At 63.8% G+C, this 17,044-nt stretch overlaps 1 protein-coding gene across 3 annotated transcripts in view; it reads right to left on the bottom strand.

The window, feature by feature from the left end:
• The window catches only part of SBNO2 (strawberry notch homolog 2), a 40,463-nt gene extending 26,353 nt beyond the window's left edge, over positions 1-14,110 (bottom strand). For all 3 annotated transcript variants that reach the window (XM_027085859.1, XM_027085860.1, XM_027085861.1), the window contains exons 1-3: positions 12,958-14,110; positions 4,834-5,025; positions 288-361 (exon numbers count right to left, since the gene is read on the bottom strand). In XM_027085859.1, the coding sequence (XP_026941660.1) occupies positions 288-361; positions 4,834-4,986 (227 nt within the window). In that variant the 5' untranslated portion in view covers positions 4,987-5,025; positions 12,958-14,110. The remainder of the gene's footprint in view (positions 1-287; positions 362-4,833; positions 5,026-12,957) is intronic.
• Positions 14,111-17,044: the final 2,934 nt, after the last annotated feature.

Genomic DNA, 17,044 nt, shown 5'->3' with positions numbered 1-17,044 from the left:
TCCTTTCACCCCTTAAGTTTCTCACCACCACCTGGTGTGCCCCCCACAGTATAGCCCTTCCTGGCCCCCTCGTCCCCACTACCTCTGCCCTCTTCCCTGGAGAGTTCTCGCTAGACAGACCACAGTAGGTCAGTCTCAGCTCTCCCCATGTGGCCAGGGCCGGGCCCACAGCCCCCGTGACTGAGAGCTCTAGTTTTCTTTAGCCCATGACTGCGGGATGAGGACGCATAGCGAAGCCCCTGCGAGGGGGGACCCCCCAGCAGGACACAGTGGGGCTGGGCACTTACTGGCTCTCGCTGGAGAAGGCTGGGTATGGCGTGGGCGAGAAGCTGCTCCACCAGGGATAATGCAGCATGGCATTCTGAGACAGAGTGGCAGGCGTCAGGGGAGAGGACAGGAGGGCAGGGTCCCTGGCCCTCCTCCCCCCCATCCCCCCCCACCACTGCACTGCCCTGGGGCAGGCTCCAGAGAGCACTGAGCCCACCTGCCCAGGAGCTTCCCCGTGTGCACAGAAGAACCCACCCAGAGGGCTGTGGTGAAGAGGAAGGCTTTGGTCAGTACACAAGCAGGTCTGGGGACCAGCCGGGGAGGGGATGGCGGGCATGGCTGTGACTCTGGACTGGCAGGGCCCCCAGAATCCCTGCAGGGCCTGGGGAGCCCAGGCTGGACACCTGCATTCTAGAAAGTGGAGGAGGGGACCCTGTGTAAAGCAAGACAGTAAGAGTCCCTCGTGAGCCAGCACCCATAAGCGAGACGCGCAGCCTGCCAGCGGGTGGGTGGGGGAGAGGGGCAGGGGACTTCTCAGAGGGGCGGGGGCTGAGGTCAGGGTGAAGGGCTCCCACCAGCACCGTGGATGGCCCTGTCCCAGCCAGACTCTCGCAGCCCAACCACTCCAGGCAGGTCTGAAGCCCAGCCTTCTCAGAGCTCCCAGAGGCCAGGCCCGTGTGGCCCAAGAGTGAGGCACAGGCAGGGGTTCTGGAGAACCTGCTTTAGGAAACACCAGGAGGAGGGAGGATGGCTGGAAGCTGAGCCTGAGGTCAGCAGGGGCAGCACGTGCCAGGACTGGCTTGAGGGGTAGGGCTGTGGACACTCACACCCTCTGTAGAATCGGGGTGCTGCGTCCCTGCCCTAAACGGGCCGCTGGCCACATGAAGCTCCATCAGGGAGGCCCGCTGGCTGCAGCTGCCGTGCCCGCTTGTGCCAGCCCTGGCCACACAAGGCCCACCCCTCGGGACTCACTGACCTAGTACCGGCCCAGAACCAGCCTGCGGGGCCGGGACCGCCCCTCTCTACCAAGGGGATTGCCAGCCCCACTTTCCATCACTGTGCCCCCAGCCCTGGGCTGCCCACAGGGCCCCGCCTGCTTCCCCACGGTCCAGCTCAGAGAAGAGGCATGAAGGAGATGTGGTGAGATGGTATCAACTGGTAGAGGCCCCTTGGCCTCCAAACTAGAGGCCAGTCCAGGATGTAGTTTGGGCCCAGAAGGGGGCAGCCAGGGAGAAGGGGTCCAAGGGGCCCCTTGCTCACCAACCTTCTCCACCTGCACCCAGACTGGACCTGGGGCAGTCCCTGTGGAGCTCCCAGACCAGGGGACCCCCAGGTCCTTGAGGAGTTTGAGGCCTCAAGCTGGGGAGGCCTCAGGCTGGGGAGGGTCCCTCATGACTTTGTCTACCCAGCACCCCAACCTCCTCCCCCAGCATGTTGCTCTGGCAAGGCTGCCAACCAAGGACATCCAGCCCCATCTCACAGGGGTGGTACAGCATGGCCAGCCAATCAGAGCCTTCCTCGGGATTTTACACTTGCAGCCAGAGGGGTGACTCCACCTTCAGAGGGCAGGCCTGTGGGACCACATTGGTCCAAAGATGGGCCCTTACCCCAGCTAGCCAATCAGAGCCTGCCTGGAGACAGAGAGGCTGGCCCTCTTCTGGGAAGGAGCAGGCCCTGGGAGATTAGCCAGAAGCTTACTAGGCCATGTGCAAACTGATGAAGGAAGATGACATTCCTGCTAGGGCAGCAAGGGCGGCAGATAACATAGGGCTGCCAGATAAAAAACAGGAATTGGAATTTCTGATAAACAAAAGGTAATTTTTAGTGTAAATACTGTATGGAACACCCACATACTAAAATTTTATTTGTGTTTATGTGAAACTTAAATTTCACCGGGCTCTATATTTTTATTTGCTAAATCTGGCCACCTTAGGGACACTGACAGTCCTGGGGGCATGTTCCTGCCAGGCAGTCCTGGGCCAGCTCCACTCCCTGCCTGCTCCACCCTGGGATCCTCCTTACAAGCTTGGTTCGGCCAGGACACATGAGAGAAGTAAGGAGCACAGTGCCAACACTGATGCCCCAGCCTCCACGGGCTGCGCGGGCTTCTGGTCACTCTTGGGCCAGGCCCAGTGTGGTCTGAGGGGCAACCCCCACATTCGGTGGCCCAAGAGGAACAGGCTCTGTGAACAGCCTGAGCCCTGGAGGGCACTGAGGAGCCTGCCCTGCTGGCTCTGACTGCCCGGAGTGGGGCTCGGAGCCAAGGTCGGGCTCCACGCGGCACCTCCCTTGTAAAAGGGTCTCTGTCTTATTCCAAACATCCCTCCCCCAATTCCAGTATCTGAGCCCCTCTGGTCCACACGGGCTGTCCAGACAGAGCTCATGTCCTGGCCCTCAGTCAGCTTCCTGGGTCAACACCACGGGACGTGGCAGGAGCCCATTCCCTGTGGAACAGCTCCATCCTCTGCAAACCCGCCCAAGCTGGGGCTCGCTCTGACCCAGGAATTCTATTCCAGAAACACACCCCCAGGGACTCATCCAGGAGGGGGGAGGAAAACGCAGTGGCGCTATTTATAGCAGCAGAAAAAACTGGAGTCACCCCAAAGGCCCAACAACAGGAAAATAATTAGGCAAATGATGGGATGCTGAGAAGAAGGAACCCTGAGGCGTTATAAGAATGACAGGCGCGGGCTTCCCTGGTGGTGCAGTGGTTGAGAGTCCGCCTGCCGATGCAGGGGACGCGGGTTCGTGCCCCGGTCCGGGAAGATCCCACATGCCGCGGAGCGGCTGGGCCCGTGAGCCATGGCCGCTGAGCCTGCGCGTCCAGAGCCTGTGCTCTGCAACGCAAGAGGCCACAGCAGTGAGAGGCCCCCGTACCGCAAAAAAAAAAAAAACAAAGACAAGAATGACAGGCGCGTGCTCCGAGCCTGCAAAACAGGGCGACATAGCACCCAAGGAAGGAGCACGCTTTGTGCCGCGTGTGGGATGGCACCGGGGCATCCGAGAGCCTCAGGGTGGGCGCGGGCGGCCAGAGGCTTGGAGGGAGGTGGGGGCTGAGGAGGGCAGGGGCCCCGTGGGTACAGCTGGCCTGGCACACGTGTGCCCGGGGCCCTGGCCGGAGGCTCTGGCCATCAGCCGAGGCTTGGAAGCTGCGGGCGGGTCTGCAGCTGTGACCCGTTTTTGCTCCCTCCCTGCCGACTGGCAAGGCCCGCTCAGTGTGGCTTGGCACTGTGCTCTGCCCCGTTAGGGTGCCTTGTGGGCACAGCCAGGCACGGAGTGAGTCCTGGGTTCGCGCGCACCTCCCAGCCCCATCTGATGCTACACTCTGGGGTCTGGGATGCCTCATGACAGCTCTGGACCCTCAACCTGGAGCTCCACTTGGGTCCCGAGGCCCAGGGCCCGGCTTCTCCCAACCCCAAGCTGGATCCTTGCTCTCTCTCCCCACGCAGGTGTGCGCATCACTGCCGCAGCCCACGCGGCCCCCTGGTGCCCGCACCCCATCTGGTCTCCCCACCCGGCAGCTCGAGTCTCCACACAGAGAAACTCGGCTTCTTTTCTTTTCTGCAGGGAAAGAGCCCCTGTTTGGCTCTAGGCCTGACTCGCTGGAGGACTCTGGACACTTCTCTTCACGAGGCCTCTTGTACCTTTTGTGATATGAGGAGGCCTGGCCCCTAGGGTCGTTTTACCACTCGTGGTACTTTTATTGCAGTCATCAGAGCTCGGAAGCAAGCGAGATGTCCCTCAGTGGGTGGAAGCAACCATGGGACATGTGGACAATGGAAAGTTGTTTAGTGCTAAAAAGAAATGGGCTGTGAAGCCAGGAAGTCTCGGAGGAACCTTAAATACACATCGCTAAGCGGAAGAAGCAGATCTGAAAAGGCTACACACTGTGATTCCAACTCTGGGACATTCTGGAAAAGGCAGGTCTCTGGAGCCAGGGGAAGGATCAGCAATGCGGGGGTTGAGGGGAGGAGGGATGGACAGGTGGGGACCAGAGGGGTTTTAGGGCAGTGAAACTACGCTGTGTGACGCCGTAATGGTGGATGCGGGTCATCTTGACATCTGTCAAAACCCACAGAACATCCAACACTAAGAGTGAACCGAACGTCACCGTGGCCCTCAGGTAACGATGCTGGGTCAGCACCGGCTCCCAGGTTGGAACACAGCACACCCACGAGTGTGAGAATGTTAACAGTGGGGAAGTGGCGGGGGGGAGAGGTGTACGGGAATTTGCTGTGCCATTTTCCTGTAAACCTAGAACTGCTTAAGAAATAAAGTCTCATAAAGTAAGAAGAAAGAAGTGATGAAGCAGAGCAGACGAGTGTGACCTGCCACAGTGGTCCAAGCCCTCAACGTCCCGCAGGTGAGGGCAGCCGCCTGGGCCGAGCGTCCCGAGGGCCAGCCGAGGCCTTGGCAGGAGAAACCTCACGGCTAACACGTGAGGGACTTGGGGGTGACGGGAGCCCCTGGAGGGTCCTGCCTGCAAACCTGGGAGCTGGGATATGGGCTTGAGGCACCAGAGAAGCGCCGAGGGGCCGGGAGGAGACCCTGAGGGCTGGGGCTCACCTGGACGCTGGGCCCGCACAGTGGGGTCTGCAGGGGCGGCGGGCTGTACAGGACGCTGCCGGCTGGTGGAGGCTCGTGCGGAGGGAACTCCCCATCCATGGTGGGCCCCACTGCCAGCATCGGGGGGCTCCACACGCCGGGCCGCAGGGGCATCTATCTGGGCTTCTTGCTCCGTGGTGGTGGCATCATGACCTGGGGAAAGACACGCATGTCCTGAGGTTGCCCTCTGATCCCGACAGGGGAGGGCGCCCTCCAGGGACAGGGTCAGCAGGCTAGGGGGTGGCGGGACCCCCAGGGGACCCCGTAGATGTCCCCCCAGCCCCTCTGACTGCCCCATCCACGCAGGGGGCAAGCTGATGCTCCCAGCATCGCAGTGCTGCCGGGGTGGCCCTCCTGCTGTCCGGCCACCCCCTCCTGGGGACCCGGGCTGGGACCGCCAGGGTGAGGGTAACCCCTTCCGGGTGGCCAGGCCCCACCGCTCTCCCACCCTCGTTCTCAGGCCCCTGAATAATGCTGGCCAGGGGCTGCTCCCTCCACCCACAAAGTGGGCCTCGAGCCCTGGGAGCCCAGCGAGCCCAGCATGAGCCGCGGGGGGGCGCACCCCTGGCTCTCTGTACCTAGCATGTCTGGCAGAGAGGAAGCCCGACCAGCCAGCAGCTCTGAGCTGGGGGGCCCACCGGGGCTGGGAAGCCCCACACCTCTGCAACCAGGTCAGGCTTGCCGAGGGTCTCCGGGTGGTTGGGGCCAAGCTGAGTGGGGAAGAGCTCCCAGACCCAGATGGGGCTAACGTCACACAGGGTCCCCACTGAGAAGGAGGGCAGACACCCAGCCGGGAAAAGCTGCAGGGGCCAACCTAGCCCCACGCGATCCCCCCGATTCGCACCCGCCTGTGGCCTGGGACCCCAGTCCCCAGGCCCCATCGCCCGCCTCCGATAGCAGGGACCCCAGGCTGGCGGAGCACACCTTGGGAAGCAGCCCCAGGACGTTAATCACCCAGGGAGGCAGGAAGGGGAGGCGGCTGGCACTCCCGGCCAAGCCCAGAGTGAAGAAATCCTCGGGACTTCCAGTAATCACTGCCGCACACCGGCAGCTTGTGCAATCCCGTGGGGGCGGGGAGGGCCGCCTGCACCGGCTGGGCGGCCCGTGCGCGCCTCACCCTGCGACCCAGAAGGAAAGGGGCCCGGGGGCCGGGCCACAGCCCACAGCTGCGTCCAGCCCTTCAGGAAGGGAGTGGAGGCCGGGCCGCCCCGCTCTGCTCAGGCCTTGGGCTCCAGCTGCTGGCCGGCCGCCAGTGCCACGGCCCCCAGCCTCCTGCAGGCCAGACCCGGCGGGAGGAGGAGGAATGCGAGGCTGCTCTGGGACCCACGGTCTCGGTCAGGAGGACGGTCAAAGCCCAGCTCCGCGTCTAAGGGTCGGAGAACCTCCCACAACTCGGGGCGCCTGAGCTCCTCTGAGCTTCGGTTTGGTCATCGGGAGGATGGGCTGCTCGGGTGTGAGCACAAGGCTCACCTGGCGCGCAGTGGAGCCCAGAGCCTCCGCGATCCCAAGCCACTCCAGTGACCGCTGCCTCCGCGGAGGCCCCGGGAAGCTCCTCGATTCATGGGACCCCTCAGCGGATCCCTCTGGGATGGAAGGCGGGCTGGCTCGCTGTGTCCCTTGGGTCACTTGTCTGCAGCAAGTGCAGGGCATGTGTCTCTGCCTGAGACCCCCACTAACCCCACTGACACCCCTGCTGCCACAGCGTCCCTCTCTCGGCAGCCACACCCCGAGCACCACCGACCCCGTCCCACTCGCGGGCACTTCCAGGCTCTGCAGCCGCGGAGGGCGGGGCTGCTTTCTTGGGAAGCACCATCCAGAGCCCACGGCCAAAAAGCATGGGAGGGGGACCCCAGGCCGTCCCCAGGGTGCGCTGCGCCCGAGGAACCCCCCAGCTGTAGGCCAGGCTTGCGCGCCCCCATGGCCCCCATTCTGAGTAGCAGCCCCAGCAGGCTCAGGCCCCACGCCGTCACCTGCCATCCAGGGCATCACGTTCCCCCAGCAAGAGGTCTGTCCCCGCAGCGAAGGCTCCATGACTGGGTGGGAGTTCCTGTAACGGAGCCTGTACATCCTGTCCTCTCAAAGACACGGGGCAGGGGGCATGCCTTGGGGACCCCGCCAAGCGGGGGTTCAGACCAGGACCCGGAGGGGGGTGTGGGGAGGGGAGCGATGTGCCTGCGAGTCAAGGCGTCTGCAGGGCACCATTATCCGGGATGGGGCAGGGGGGACGCGGTGGGTGGGAATGAACGTGGTGCCACCTGGGGGTCGGCAGCTCCTCACACGGTTAAACGGTCACCATGGCAGCCAAAACGTGGACACAGCCCAAGTACCCACCAGCAGATGATGGATAAACACCACGTGGTCCCTCCACACACGGGGTCATCACACAGCCACGCAAAGGGGTGAAGCCCTGACACTCGCTACCACGTGGACGGACCCTGAGAATGTGGTGCTCAGTGAGAGAAGCCAGACACAGAAGGACCCACAGGGTGTGATTCCACTGATGGGAAACGTCCAGAACAGGCAGATCCACAGACAGAGAGCAGTTGTCGGGGGCTGGGGAGGGGTCGACACTGTGCCCACCGCCATCCCCATGCCCCCAAGGGCCACCCCTATGGTGTCCCTGTCCTTCGATGCCCAGGCCCAAGGTCATCTCCCCGCCCCCACCTCCACAGTCTTGGCTTCCTGCTCCCCCGTCCCACCAGTGCTGGCACTGGGGCAGCCCCCAAACACAGTCCCCCCACCCATCCCCTCACTTTCTGACCTCTGCTAAGCAGCCCCACCAGCCCCGCCCCGGCCCGGGCTCAAGACCCTGTCGCCAGCCCCAGAGCTGCAGAGGGTGACCTCACCACGTCCCTGGGGGGCTTCCAGCCGCCTAGGATCGACCCCACCAGGCGGGGCCTTGGGGCTGAAGGAGGCCGGGTCAGAGTGTATTTTTAGACGTGAGCCCCATGACACGTGCCACGTGGGTGCCCACAAGGTGCTCTCAGGGAAGGGCCCACGCTTCACCCAGCTTTGAGTTGCAGGATTTCCTTTTGAGATCAGGTTTCGAATGAGTCATTGTAAAAGAGAAAGATCAAAGAATTGGTGGCCCAGACCAGACGACCAGCACAGGGCCCCCCCCCGGGGGGGCCACGGGGCGCGAGGGGGGGGGGGGCGGGGGGGGGGGGGGGGATGTGGGAAGAGGTGAGATCTGGGACAGCCGGACCCCTAGGATGCGCCCAGCTGGCAGGTGACCGCGGCCACCCCTGCCTCTTGCCTGAGCCCACTTCACCCCATCACCCTGGCCAGACCTCACCGCGGGGCCGGTGTCCCCAGGGCAGGCCGCTGGATCTCACCCACGATGCGTGCTACTGGCTCAGCCCCCCAAGCACTCTCAGAACCGGCCGCCGGGTGGTGCCTGGCCCCGCTGGCCACTTGTTATCCGGCCCCCCAGGAACTGCGTCTCCAGGCATCAGGGACCTGCCGGCCTCCTCCAGGCCACAGGACGGCAGCCCTCTGGTCACCCCTCCACTGGGGTCTGAGCAACAGCCCTGGGATCCTGGGACGGGGGGAAGAGTTGGGGGCGCGTGGGGACAGAGGCCCTGGTGGAATCGGGAGGCCTGGCCAGGCCCCAACTGGGCTGAACGGGGTATCTGGGGGAGGGCCGGAGTGGGGAGCTCCCTCCTCGCCCTGCTGATCAGAGCCAGCCTGGGGTCAGTCCCCAGTGGGGGCGCCCGGAGAGGCTCCGTGCTGAAGTCGGAGGGATGGAGGGACAGGGATGCTCGGGCAAGGGGATGGGGCCCTGTCCTGCGGGCACCGGCCACGCTCTGAGGTCCCACCTGGGCTGGCTGGCACCGCTCGGCTGTGTCAGGACCCCCAGGAGGGCACGTGCCACTGGACAGTCACCTCCATGGACAGGCCGGAAAGGGAGGGAAGCCTCAGGGGCCTCCCCACCAACTGACCAGGCCCGGTACTCGGGTGGGACGCATGGGGACACAGGGTCAGCTGGTGAGCGATGGGGGTATGGGGATTTGGTGGACAGAACCCAGTGTGCAGGAGGGAGGTGGTGGGACAGAGGAGGTGTGCTGGAGAGACTGGTGTCCCCCAAGTTCATGTCCACCAGGAACCTGGGAATAGGCCCTCATTTAGAAATAGGGTCTTCACAGATGAAATCAGTTAAGATGGGGTCGTACTGCAGCAGGGTGGTCCTAACACAAAGACTGTGCCTTTATAAGAGGGAAATTTGGACACAGAGACACAGGGAGAAGCCACAGGAAGACAGAGGCAGAGGCTGGGGTGATGCAGCCACAGGCCTAGGATACCTGGAGCCCCAGGAGCTGGAAGAGGCGGGAAGGATCCCCACCCCCCAGCCGCCCCCCACCCCAGCCTCTGGAGGGAGCACAGCCCTGCTGCACCTTGATCTCAGATGGCTGGCCTCCAGAGCCAGGAGAGGATAAATCTCTGGTTTAAGCCAAGTGTGCAGTCAGCTGTTACGGCCACCCCCGGACACTCGGACAGGACGGGGGGGGGCTTCCTTCGGTCGCTTCATTCAGCAGAGCCAAGGAGCCACCCTGACACTGGGCTCTAATTCCTGCCACCCGGGGCTGGGCGCACTGCTGACCAGGGCGAGGCTGGCACCAAGCGTGCGACCCAGGACCTCCACGGGTTCCCAGGAGGCCTGTGGAACACAGCAGCCCTGGGATGCCAGCGGTGGGAAGGGCCCAGCCACTGAGCACACGCCCATCGGGCGGGACGGGGAGCCCCATGGTCTGGAACAAAGAGGACGAGGTGGGCCCGCGGAGAAGGCCAGGGGTCCAACTTCCAGTTCTGCTGCCAGTGGGGGGAGGACCTGCAGGCTCCCCAGCGCCCACACTTCACTGCCAGCAGGTGGCTGAAGTGACAAGCAGTCTCTTGCAAAACCTCCCGGCCTACTGGGACACAGACCACCCCCCGCCGGCCCCCACCCCCATCATGGGGCCACAGCATCAGAGCCTCGGTCCCGGCCTGGTACAGTCAACACCAGGCCGCACGCAGGAGGCCCTGGGGGGAGGGCAACCACAGCAGAGCCAGACCACATGGGCGCCGGCCACAGGGCACACGTACGGTGACCCCGGACACCAACCCAGGGACGGTGCCGCTACCCCAGGAGCCACCACGGGGGCAGGCACATGCCTGAGGATAGGCCCCGGCCAGAAAAGCAGGTGGCGGGTGTCAGGGCTCCCCCCACGCGTCTCGGACAGACCAGAGGCCAGGAGGGCAAGGCCAGCCATTAGGAGAAACTGCACCCTGGGATGCAGAACCGACCCCAGATCCAGGTGACAGAACGGTATTTGCTGAATGTTTATGCAGAAAAGGAGACCCTCAGGCTGAGTCCCAGAGGCACCAACCCGGGCTCACCTGCACTGGCTGTGTCCGCGCCCACAGACCCATCCGCGTGTGGGCACAGAAGAGCCGGCCTGGGGTGCTCTGATGGCCCACGGCAGGGCGGGTGCTTCACAAAGCAACTCACACACCCAGAGCGGCCGCCCCGCATCCATAAGGGCCTGTCGTTGCCTTACAGCCCTCAGAAGGACAGTCAGCGCCCCCGCCAGCCCTCACGGCACAGCTTGGAGGCACGTAGCCCTTTGTATCCACCCGAGGGCCAAGTGGGGAATGGGGTTGAAGACCGGGAGCTTCCTTAGTCACAGCTGGGGACACTGTGCCTGGGTCTTGGGGCCCCGACCACTGGTCCCCACTCCCAGGTGTGGTCCAGCCTTACCAGGGGAGAGCCCACAGGATGAAGCTCCCGCTGTGGTGCCTACTGGCCCACCGTTGCTGGTGGCGGACCTTCCAACCTACGTCCACGTGGACATGTGTGGAGCGGCTGCCCACAACGGCAGGGCATCTTCACGCGGGCTTCCTCCACTGGGAAGCGCGTGCTCAGGGCCTGTGATTACTCGTGGTCTTTAAAAGGCTTTAGAGGGGGCTTCCCTGGTGGCGCAGTGGTTGGGATGCAGGGGACACAGGTTCGTGCCCCGGTCCGGGAAGATCCCACATGCCACGGAGCGGCTGGGCCCGTGAGCCATGGCCGCTGAGCCTGCGCGTCCGGAGCCTGTGCTCCGCGACGGGAGAGGCCACAACAGTGAGAGGTCCGCATACCGCAAAAAAAAAAAAAAAAAAAAAAAGGCTTTAGAAGGACTTCCCTGGTGGCACAGTGGTTGGGAATCCACCTGCCAATGCAGGGAACATGGGTTCGATCCCTGGTCTGGGAAGATACCACATGCCACGGAGCAGCTAAGCCCATGAGCCACAACTACTGAGCCTGTGCTCTAGAGACCGCGAGCCACAATTACTGAAGCCCGCACGCCTAGAGCCCGTGCTCCGCAAGAGAAGCCACTGCGACGAGAAGCCCGCGCACCGCAACAAAGAGTAGCCCCCACTCGCCGCAACTAGAGAAAGCCCGCACACAGCAACGGAAGACCCAACACTGCCAAAAATAAAAAATAATTAAAATAAAAGGCTTTAGACACACTGAGCTTGTGGTCTCCTCTGACCCCCAGGTCTTCTTCCCCTGAGTGGATGTTAAAGCCAAATCTCAGCAGGCCCAACTTCCTAGTCCTTTGACACTGACGTGCCCCAGTCTGTCCAAGCTCTGTGGGGAGAAGGGTTTGTCCCTCCTGTCGCTTGCTGCTTGATGACAGGAGTGTCTCAGGCCCGCTGGCATGCCAGGTCTCTCCACCCAGCTCCTCAGAGAGTCCGGAGCGAGACAGTGGCTGGTGCTGCCCACAGCCAAGTCGCACTAGTCCCAGGCGAGTGGTCAGACCTGTCAGTACCCTCCTTGGGCTCCTTAGGTCCAGCCTGGTCCCAAGAACATCCTAAGAGACCTTTGCCCAAGCCAAAGGGCACCCGCCCCCAAATCACAGCAGATGGAGCCTACGTCCCCTTCTCCTGTCGAGATGAAGGACCACAAACTCAGGCCCTCTCCCAGGCCTGCAGGTCAGAAGCCCAGGCGAGCTCGCTGGCCCTCGCCTCTGGGTCTCCGGAGGCCCGGCTTGGTGCTGATCCTGTCGGCAAGGTGGGGCTGCGGCCCAGCTTCAGCAGCAGCATATGGAGGCCCCTTGAGCTCCGACTCAGTCCCCTTCAGCCTCCATGGAGAAAGTCCTCTGCTTATAAGGACTGTGTGATGACACTGGGCCCCCCAGGGAATCCAGGGTCCTCCCCATCTCAGGGCCCCTAATTTAACCCCACCAGCAAAGTGCCTTTGTGTGTGGGGTGACACGTCTGCAGGTCCTGGGGCCAGGACGGGGGCATCTCTGGGGCCGTTACTGAGCAGAGTCCTGAACCCAGCTAGGACACAGCCCACGAGTGGACAGGCAGCCTGGTTGGGACTGGCCTGACCCTGTGCATAGTACCACCCCACAGGTGTTGGAGGTGGTGACGCCGCCAGGGAACCTCCTCAGGGCCACAAAGGGGCTGCGGGGCCTCCTCTGCGCAGGGATGCGGCCCGGGGCTTCCAGATGGGGTGGTTTTGCAAGGGGAGTGGCAGGTCTGGATTTTGGGGTGCAGTCCCAGCATGGGGTGCCTTCCTCCTGGTGCCCACGGTGCTGGGGGCAGAGCTGTCAGACTCTCCAGTTACAACCCAGCTCCCCCCCAACCCAGGGTCCTCCTGAGCGCCACCCGACGCCCACCTGCAGGCTCACTTACCCTGAGCCCGGCGCCCAGGACGGTGGCTGGGCCTCTGGAGGGCCTGAATCTCACGGAACTGCCCCCAAATGCCCCGGCCCGCAGACATACCCCAGGCAACACCAGGAGGGCCCCCACGCCCTGTGGCACCATGGCCGGCCAAGGAGTGGGTGGTGGGGAGGGTCTCACGCCCCCACTGTGAAGCTTCCAGGGCCGAGCCCCGCCCCCAAGCCGTGCAGGCCACGCAGAGCTTTGCAGACACTCTGAGCGGCTCTGCTGGCGGCCCCTGCCGAGCTCCGAGCCCCCCAACGCCACAGGGCTGCGTCGTCCGGTCCCTCGTCCGGTCCGCGAGAGGTGAGGGCTGAGGGCTGAGGGGCCAATCCCTCAGGCTCGCCCTGCCCCCACCACTGTCCCAGCTCCTGCGCCAGCCTCTCCTCACCGTACCTCAGGTGCTGGGGGACACCCGCTCCTGGCGCCTCCCGGCCAACTCCACGCAGGATTCTCACCCCATCTCCATCCGGCGATGAGTCACAGCCATACAGGCTCACTGCGCCAGCAGCCCCAGGACGCTCCCTCCTCCCGTCCTCCTCCATCCCGCTTCCTGTGTCAGCCTCTGACCCAGGGGCTGCAACTCCCACCCCGGCTCCCGGGAAATGCCAGGCGCCGGCCTTCCGGAATGTGGCCCGGCTCCCGCGCCAGCTGCGGACCTGGCAGCGAGGCCGGCGAGACCTCTTTCGGTTTCACTTGGGGACTGGCTGCAATGGGGACGGAGGCCAACCCGGAGGGAGGTACCTGCCCGCAGAGAGAGGGCGCAGCCCGGGGGCGAGGCCAGCGGGGGAAGGCGCCAGCGGGGAAGGCGGGGCGGTCGCTGCCTGGAGGGAGCGGGTGCCTGAGGACCCAGGGAGGCGCGGGGTGACCGCTGCCCCCACTCCCGCCCCCCCCCCGCCCCCGGCACACAGCGGGGCCAAGTTCAATGCCTTCCCTGGTGGTGTCCCTGCCTGCCGTGCGGGGGACACCCTTTCTGCCCCGTGGGCTGCACGGGGGGAGCGCCGAGCTGACCCAGGAGGGGACAAGTCACCTAACAGGTGAAGGCAGGGGCGGGGGGGGGGGTGTCCTTGCCAATCAGGGGAACCTACAGGAGGGCCTGCCACCTCCTACAGGGCCGGGCTTCAGGGAGGGGCTCCCAGGCCTCCCACCACAGCCCAGGCACCAAGGCCCAGGCACCAAGGCCCAGACACCAGAGCCCACGTCCCCTCAAGACCGCTTCCTGCCGGTGGCAGTCAGGGCAGAGCTGGGGCTTGGGGGCTCCCAGGGGAGCCTCGTTCACCCACCATAAGATGGGCAGATGGCACCTCCCCTGCCCTCCTTGTGGGGCTGGGAGAAGACAGACCTCCACGCTCTGGGCCGGCTGACGCCCGCTCACCCCAGGCCGCAGCACTGGGCATCTGAAGGCTCAGTCAGGCCCTGCTCTCTCTCTTTTTTTTTAACACTTCTTTGCTTTATGGAGACGCGATTCATACGCCATACCTTCACCAATTTAAAGTGAACAATTCAGTGGCCTTTAGTACATCCAGACTTCCGCAACCACCACCTCCATCTAGTTTCAGAACATTCCGCCACCCCAAAAAGAAACCTCACTCCCATCAGCGGCCCCCCCCACCCCCTCCCCAGCCCCTGACAACCACTAACCCTGTCTCTCTGGATTGGACGTTTCCCACCAATGGAATCACACACTGTGTGTCCTTCTGTGTGTGGCTTCTCTCACTGAGCATCTGGTTCTCAAAGTCAGTCCCTGTTGCTGTACATAAATGACAGTCCTTAGTTCTGCCCCCCACCCCAGGGGGCTGGCAAGCCCAGAGCCTCAGAAATCGCCCTCACCTGAGTCACCTGCCTGAGGGCAGGGCGGCCCCACCTCCCAGTGAGGAAGCTGGTGGCTGTCACCATGGCAGGAAGATGAAGGAAGTTTGCTGTCCTCCCCAGCCCAGCTCAGGTCACCCATGTGGGACTGACCTGCCAGCAGCAGAGGAGAGGGTAGTTCCAAGGGATGGGGACTGGGGTTCCACTCAGGGGAGAGGGGGCCCACGGACACCAGGCCGCACCCAAGCTGGGCAGATGGGGAGATGGTGGGTGAGCAGGGCTGGCCAGGCCTGGACCGGGCCTGAATGACCTCGCTCTCGGCTACTCCAGGCAGCCTTCCGTAACCAGCCCTCCCCGCATCTGAACACACGGCCCTTGGCTGTGGAAAAGTGGCTGGAGAGGCTCCAAGCCTGCCCACTGACGGATTGCACATACTCAACACACACACACACACACACACACACACACACACGCACACGTGCAACACGCATGCACACGTGTGCACGTGGCACTCACACGTGACGCGTGCACACTCTGGCATGTATGTGCACTGCTGCACACGAATCTGCACACATGCACTCGCACACGTGCACAGACACACACGCACCCCCTGGAACTGTGCTGACACCCCGGGGGCCTGTCTCCCCACTCTGTGTGTCAGCCTCCAGATGCCTCTTTTTGATGACAAGACCCCCCTGCACGGAGAACAAGCAGATCCCCGCCCCCAGCAGCCTCTGTAAAAGCCTCAAGGGTGGAGGCCGTCCTGGGAGGGAGGCGGCCTCTGGAGACTGGGCACAGTTGCCTCTTTATTCCCAGCCCAGCTGTTCACGTGGCCAGAGCCCTGTGCTGGGTCAGCGTTTCCGGCCCAGCCCCTGCTGGAGGGGTGTCTGAGACTTTGCTAGAACCAAGCTGGGCCAGCTGGGCTGGTCATGTTCCCAGTGGGGGCCAGCTCCGTTCCCCCACCCCACCCAGGTCGAGGTGGTCAGGCAGCCGGAGAGCACTGGCCCTGGGCTGCACACCTGAGGCCCACCCCACCTGGACTTCAAAGCCAACTGCCTCTTCTGTGCTGTGCCGTGAGGCTCCCCTGGAAATCAGGCCCCTCATCTGGGCCCCGGGGCCCACCATCCTGCCGCCAAAGTGTAAACACCTCCCCAGTGTGTGCGTGCACGTGCGCTCACACACACACACACAGGGTGGGTCCGCTCCAGGCAGGTGTGAGTAGACATCTCACAGAGTTAAACTAAGGGCCCTCCAGCCCTCCAAAATCCCAGAGAGCCTTCCCCTGGGTCCCCATTGGCTGTCCCTGGGGACAGTGTCTCACACTCGCCAGGCTCCCCAGGGTCTGTCAGGTGCCTGCCTGAATCTCCCCGGCCCTGGGGTGTCCCAGGACCACCCTTCCCCAGACCACCCACCCAGGGTCCAAGCAGACAGCCCTAAACATCCATTACCCATCTGTGGGGACTCCCCTGGGAAAATCCAGGGTGCTTGGAAGAAAAGGTGCAGCTGGGCTGGCGGTGGCTTCTCCAGACTGCCCAAGAGCCCCAGGTCTCAGCCCCAAGGACAGGAGCCCGCAGCTTCTCCTCTGTTCACAAGGGTCCCTGAGGGCAGAGCTCCCCACACAGCCAAGCACGAAGAGCCCAGGGCAGGGACCGGAAACACAGGGTCAGGTCCAGCCCTGGCCGCCCAGCCTGGAGGAAGGGCGGGCCTCACATCCACTGACTTGTCTGGAGTCTCACGCCTCTGACAGGTGGCCTTTCTTCCCTCCGGGCTCTCCAGCCCCTGGGGACCAGCCCCAGATCCCTCGAACCTTTCGTACTGGGACAGACCCACCATGGTGGGCTCGGGGCTGGATCACCTGGCCCGGCAGCAGGTAGGCAGGTTCCCACCTAAAGTCCGTCCGACACCAGCCCCCTCGCCACACGTGGAACACTCACTCGCACCCCCCCACCCCCACCCCGCGACTGCCAGCAGCTCCATCCCAGGCCACATCCAGGCCCGCCCCTCGTGCAAACAGATGGTAACAAACCTGGCCGGGCCAGGCAGTGGACAGGCAGAAAGGATGTCCAGGGCAGGCGGGACCAAGGCGCATTCCGGGAAGCAGAAGCCGAGGGGGGGCAGACACACTTCACACGCTCGGTTCTTTTTCCTTTCCCAGGACGTTAACAACACGATGCTATGAGACACTCCTGCCTGGCTGTCCACGCCTCTGCTCCCCCACCCCGGCCTCTCCCGGCCAGTGCTGGGGTGCTGGGAGGGGGCCTCACTGTCCCCATCCACCGTCACAGTCTGCTCCTCCACCCACTCCAAGCCCCGGCAGCCCTCTGCCCACCACCTCCCCCGGCACATCCTTGGGGGCTGTTTCCAGTGCCAGCTCCAGGAGACACTCCCACCCAACACGCTCTGCCAGCTCAGCTAATACCAGCAAGGCCCCCATCCCAAGGCCACAGGATCCCACCAGTGGAAACACAGGGAACAACAGCCCCAGGGTGGAGAAGCCAGGACAGGAGGGGTCCTGGGAGAGGGGACACTGAGGAGGAAGGGCAGGAATCTGCAAGCAGCCTGGGGTCAGGGGTCACCCAGAAAAGGGGGGCTAAGGTAATGGAGCTGGAAAGTCACAAGAACAGAGGGATCGGGGAATGACGGAGGAGCAGTCAGGAGGGGGTCACCAACTGCA

The sequence above is a fragment of the Aethalodelphis obliquidens genome, unplaced genomic scaffold (assembly GCF_003676395.1).
Source record: "Aethalodelphis obliquidens isolate GAN/ISIS:26980383/991018 unplaced genomic scaffold, ASM367639v1 scaffold53, whole genome shotgun sequence".
Lineage (NCBI taxonomy): Eukaryota > Metazoa > Chordata > Mammalia > Artiodactyla > Delphinidae > Aethalodelphis > Aethalodelphis obliquidens.
Note: the sequence above shows the minus strand (reverse complement) of the source record. Positions and strands in the feature narration are given on the sequence as shown.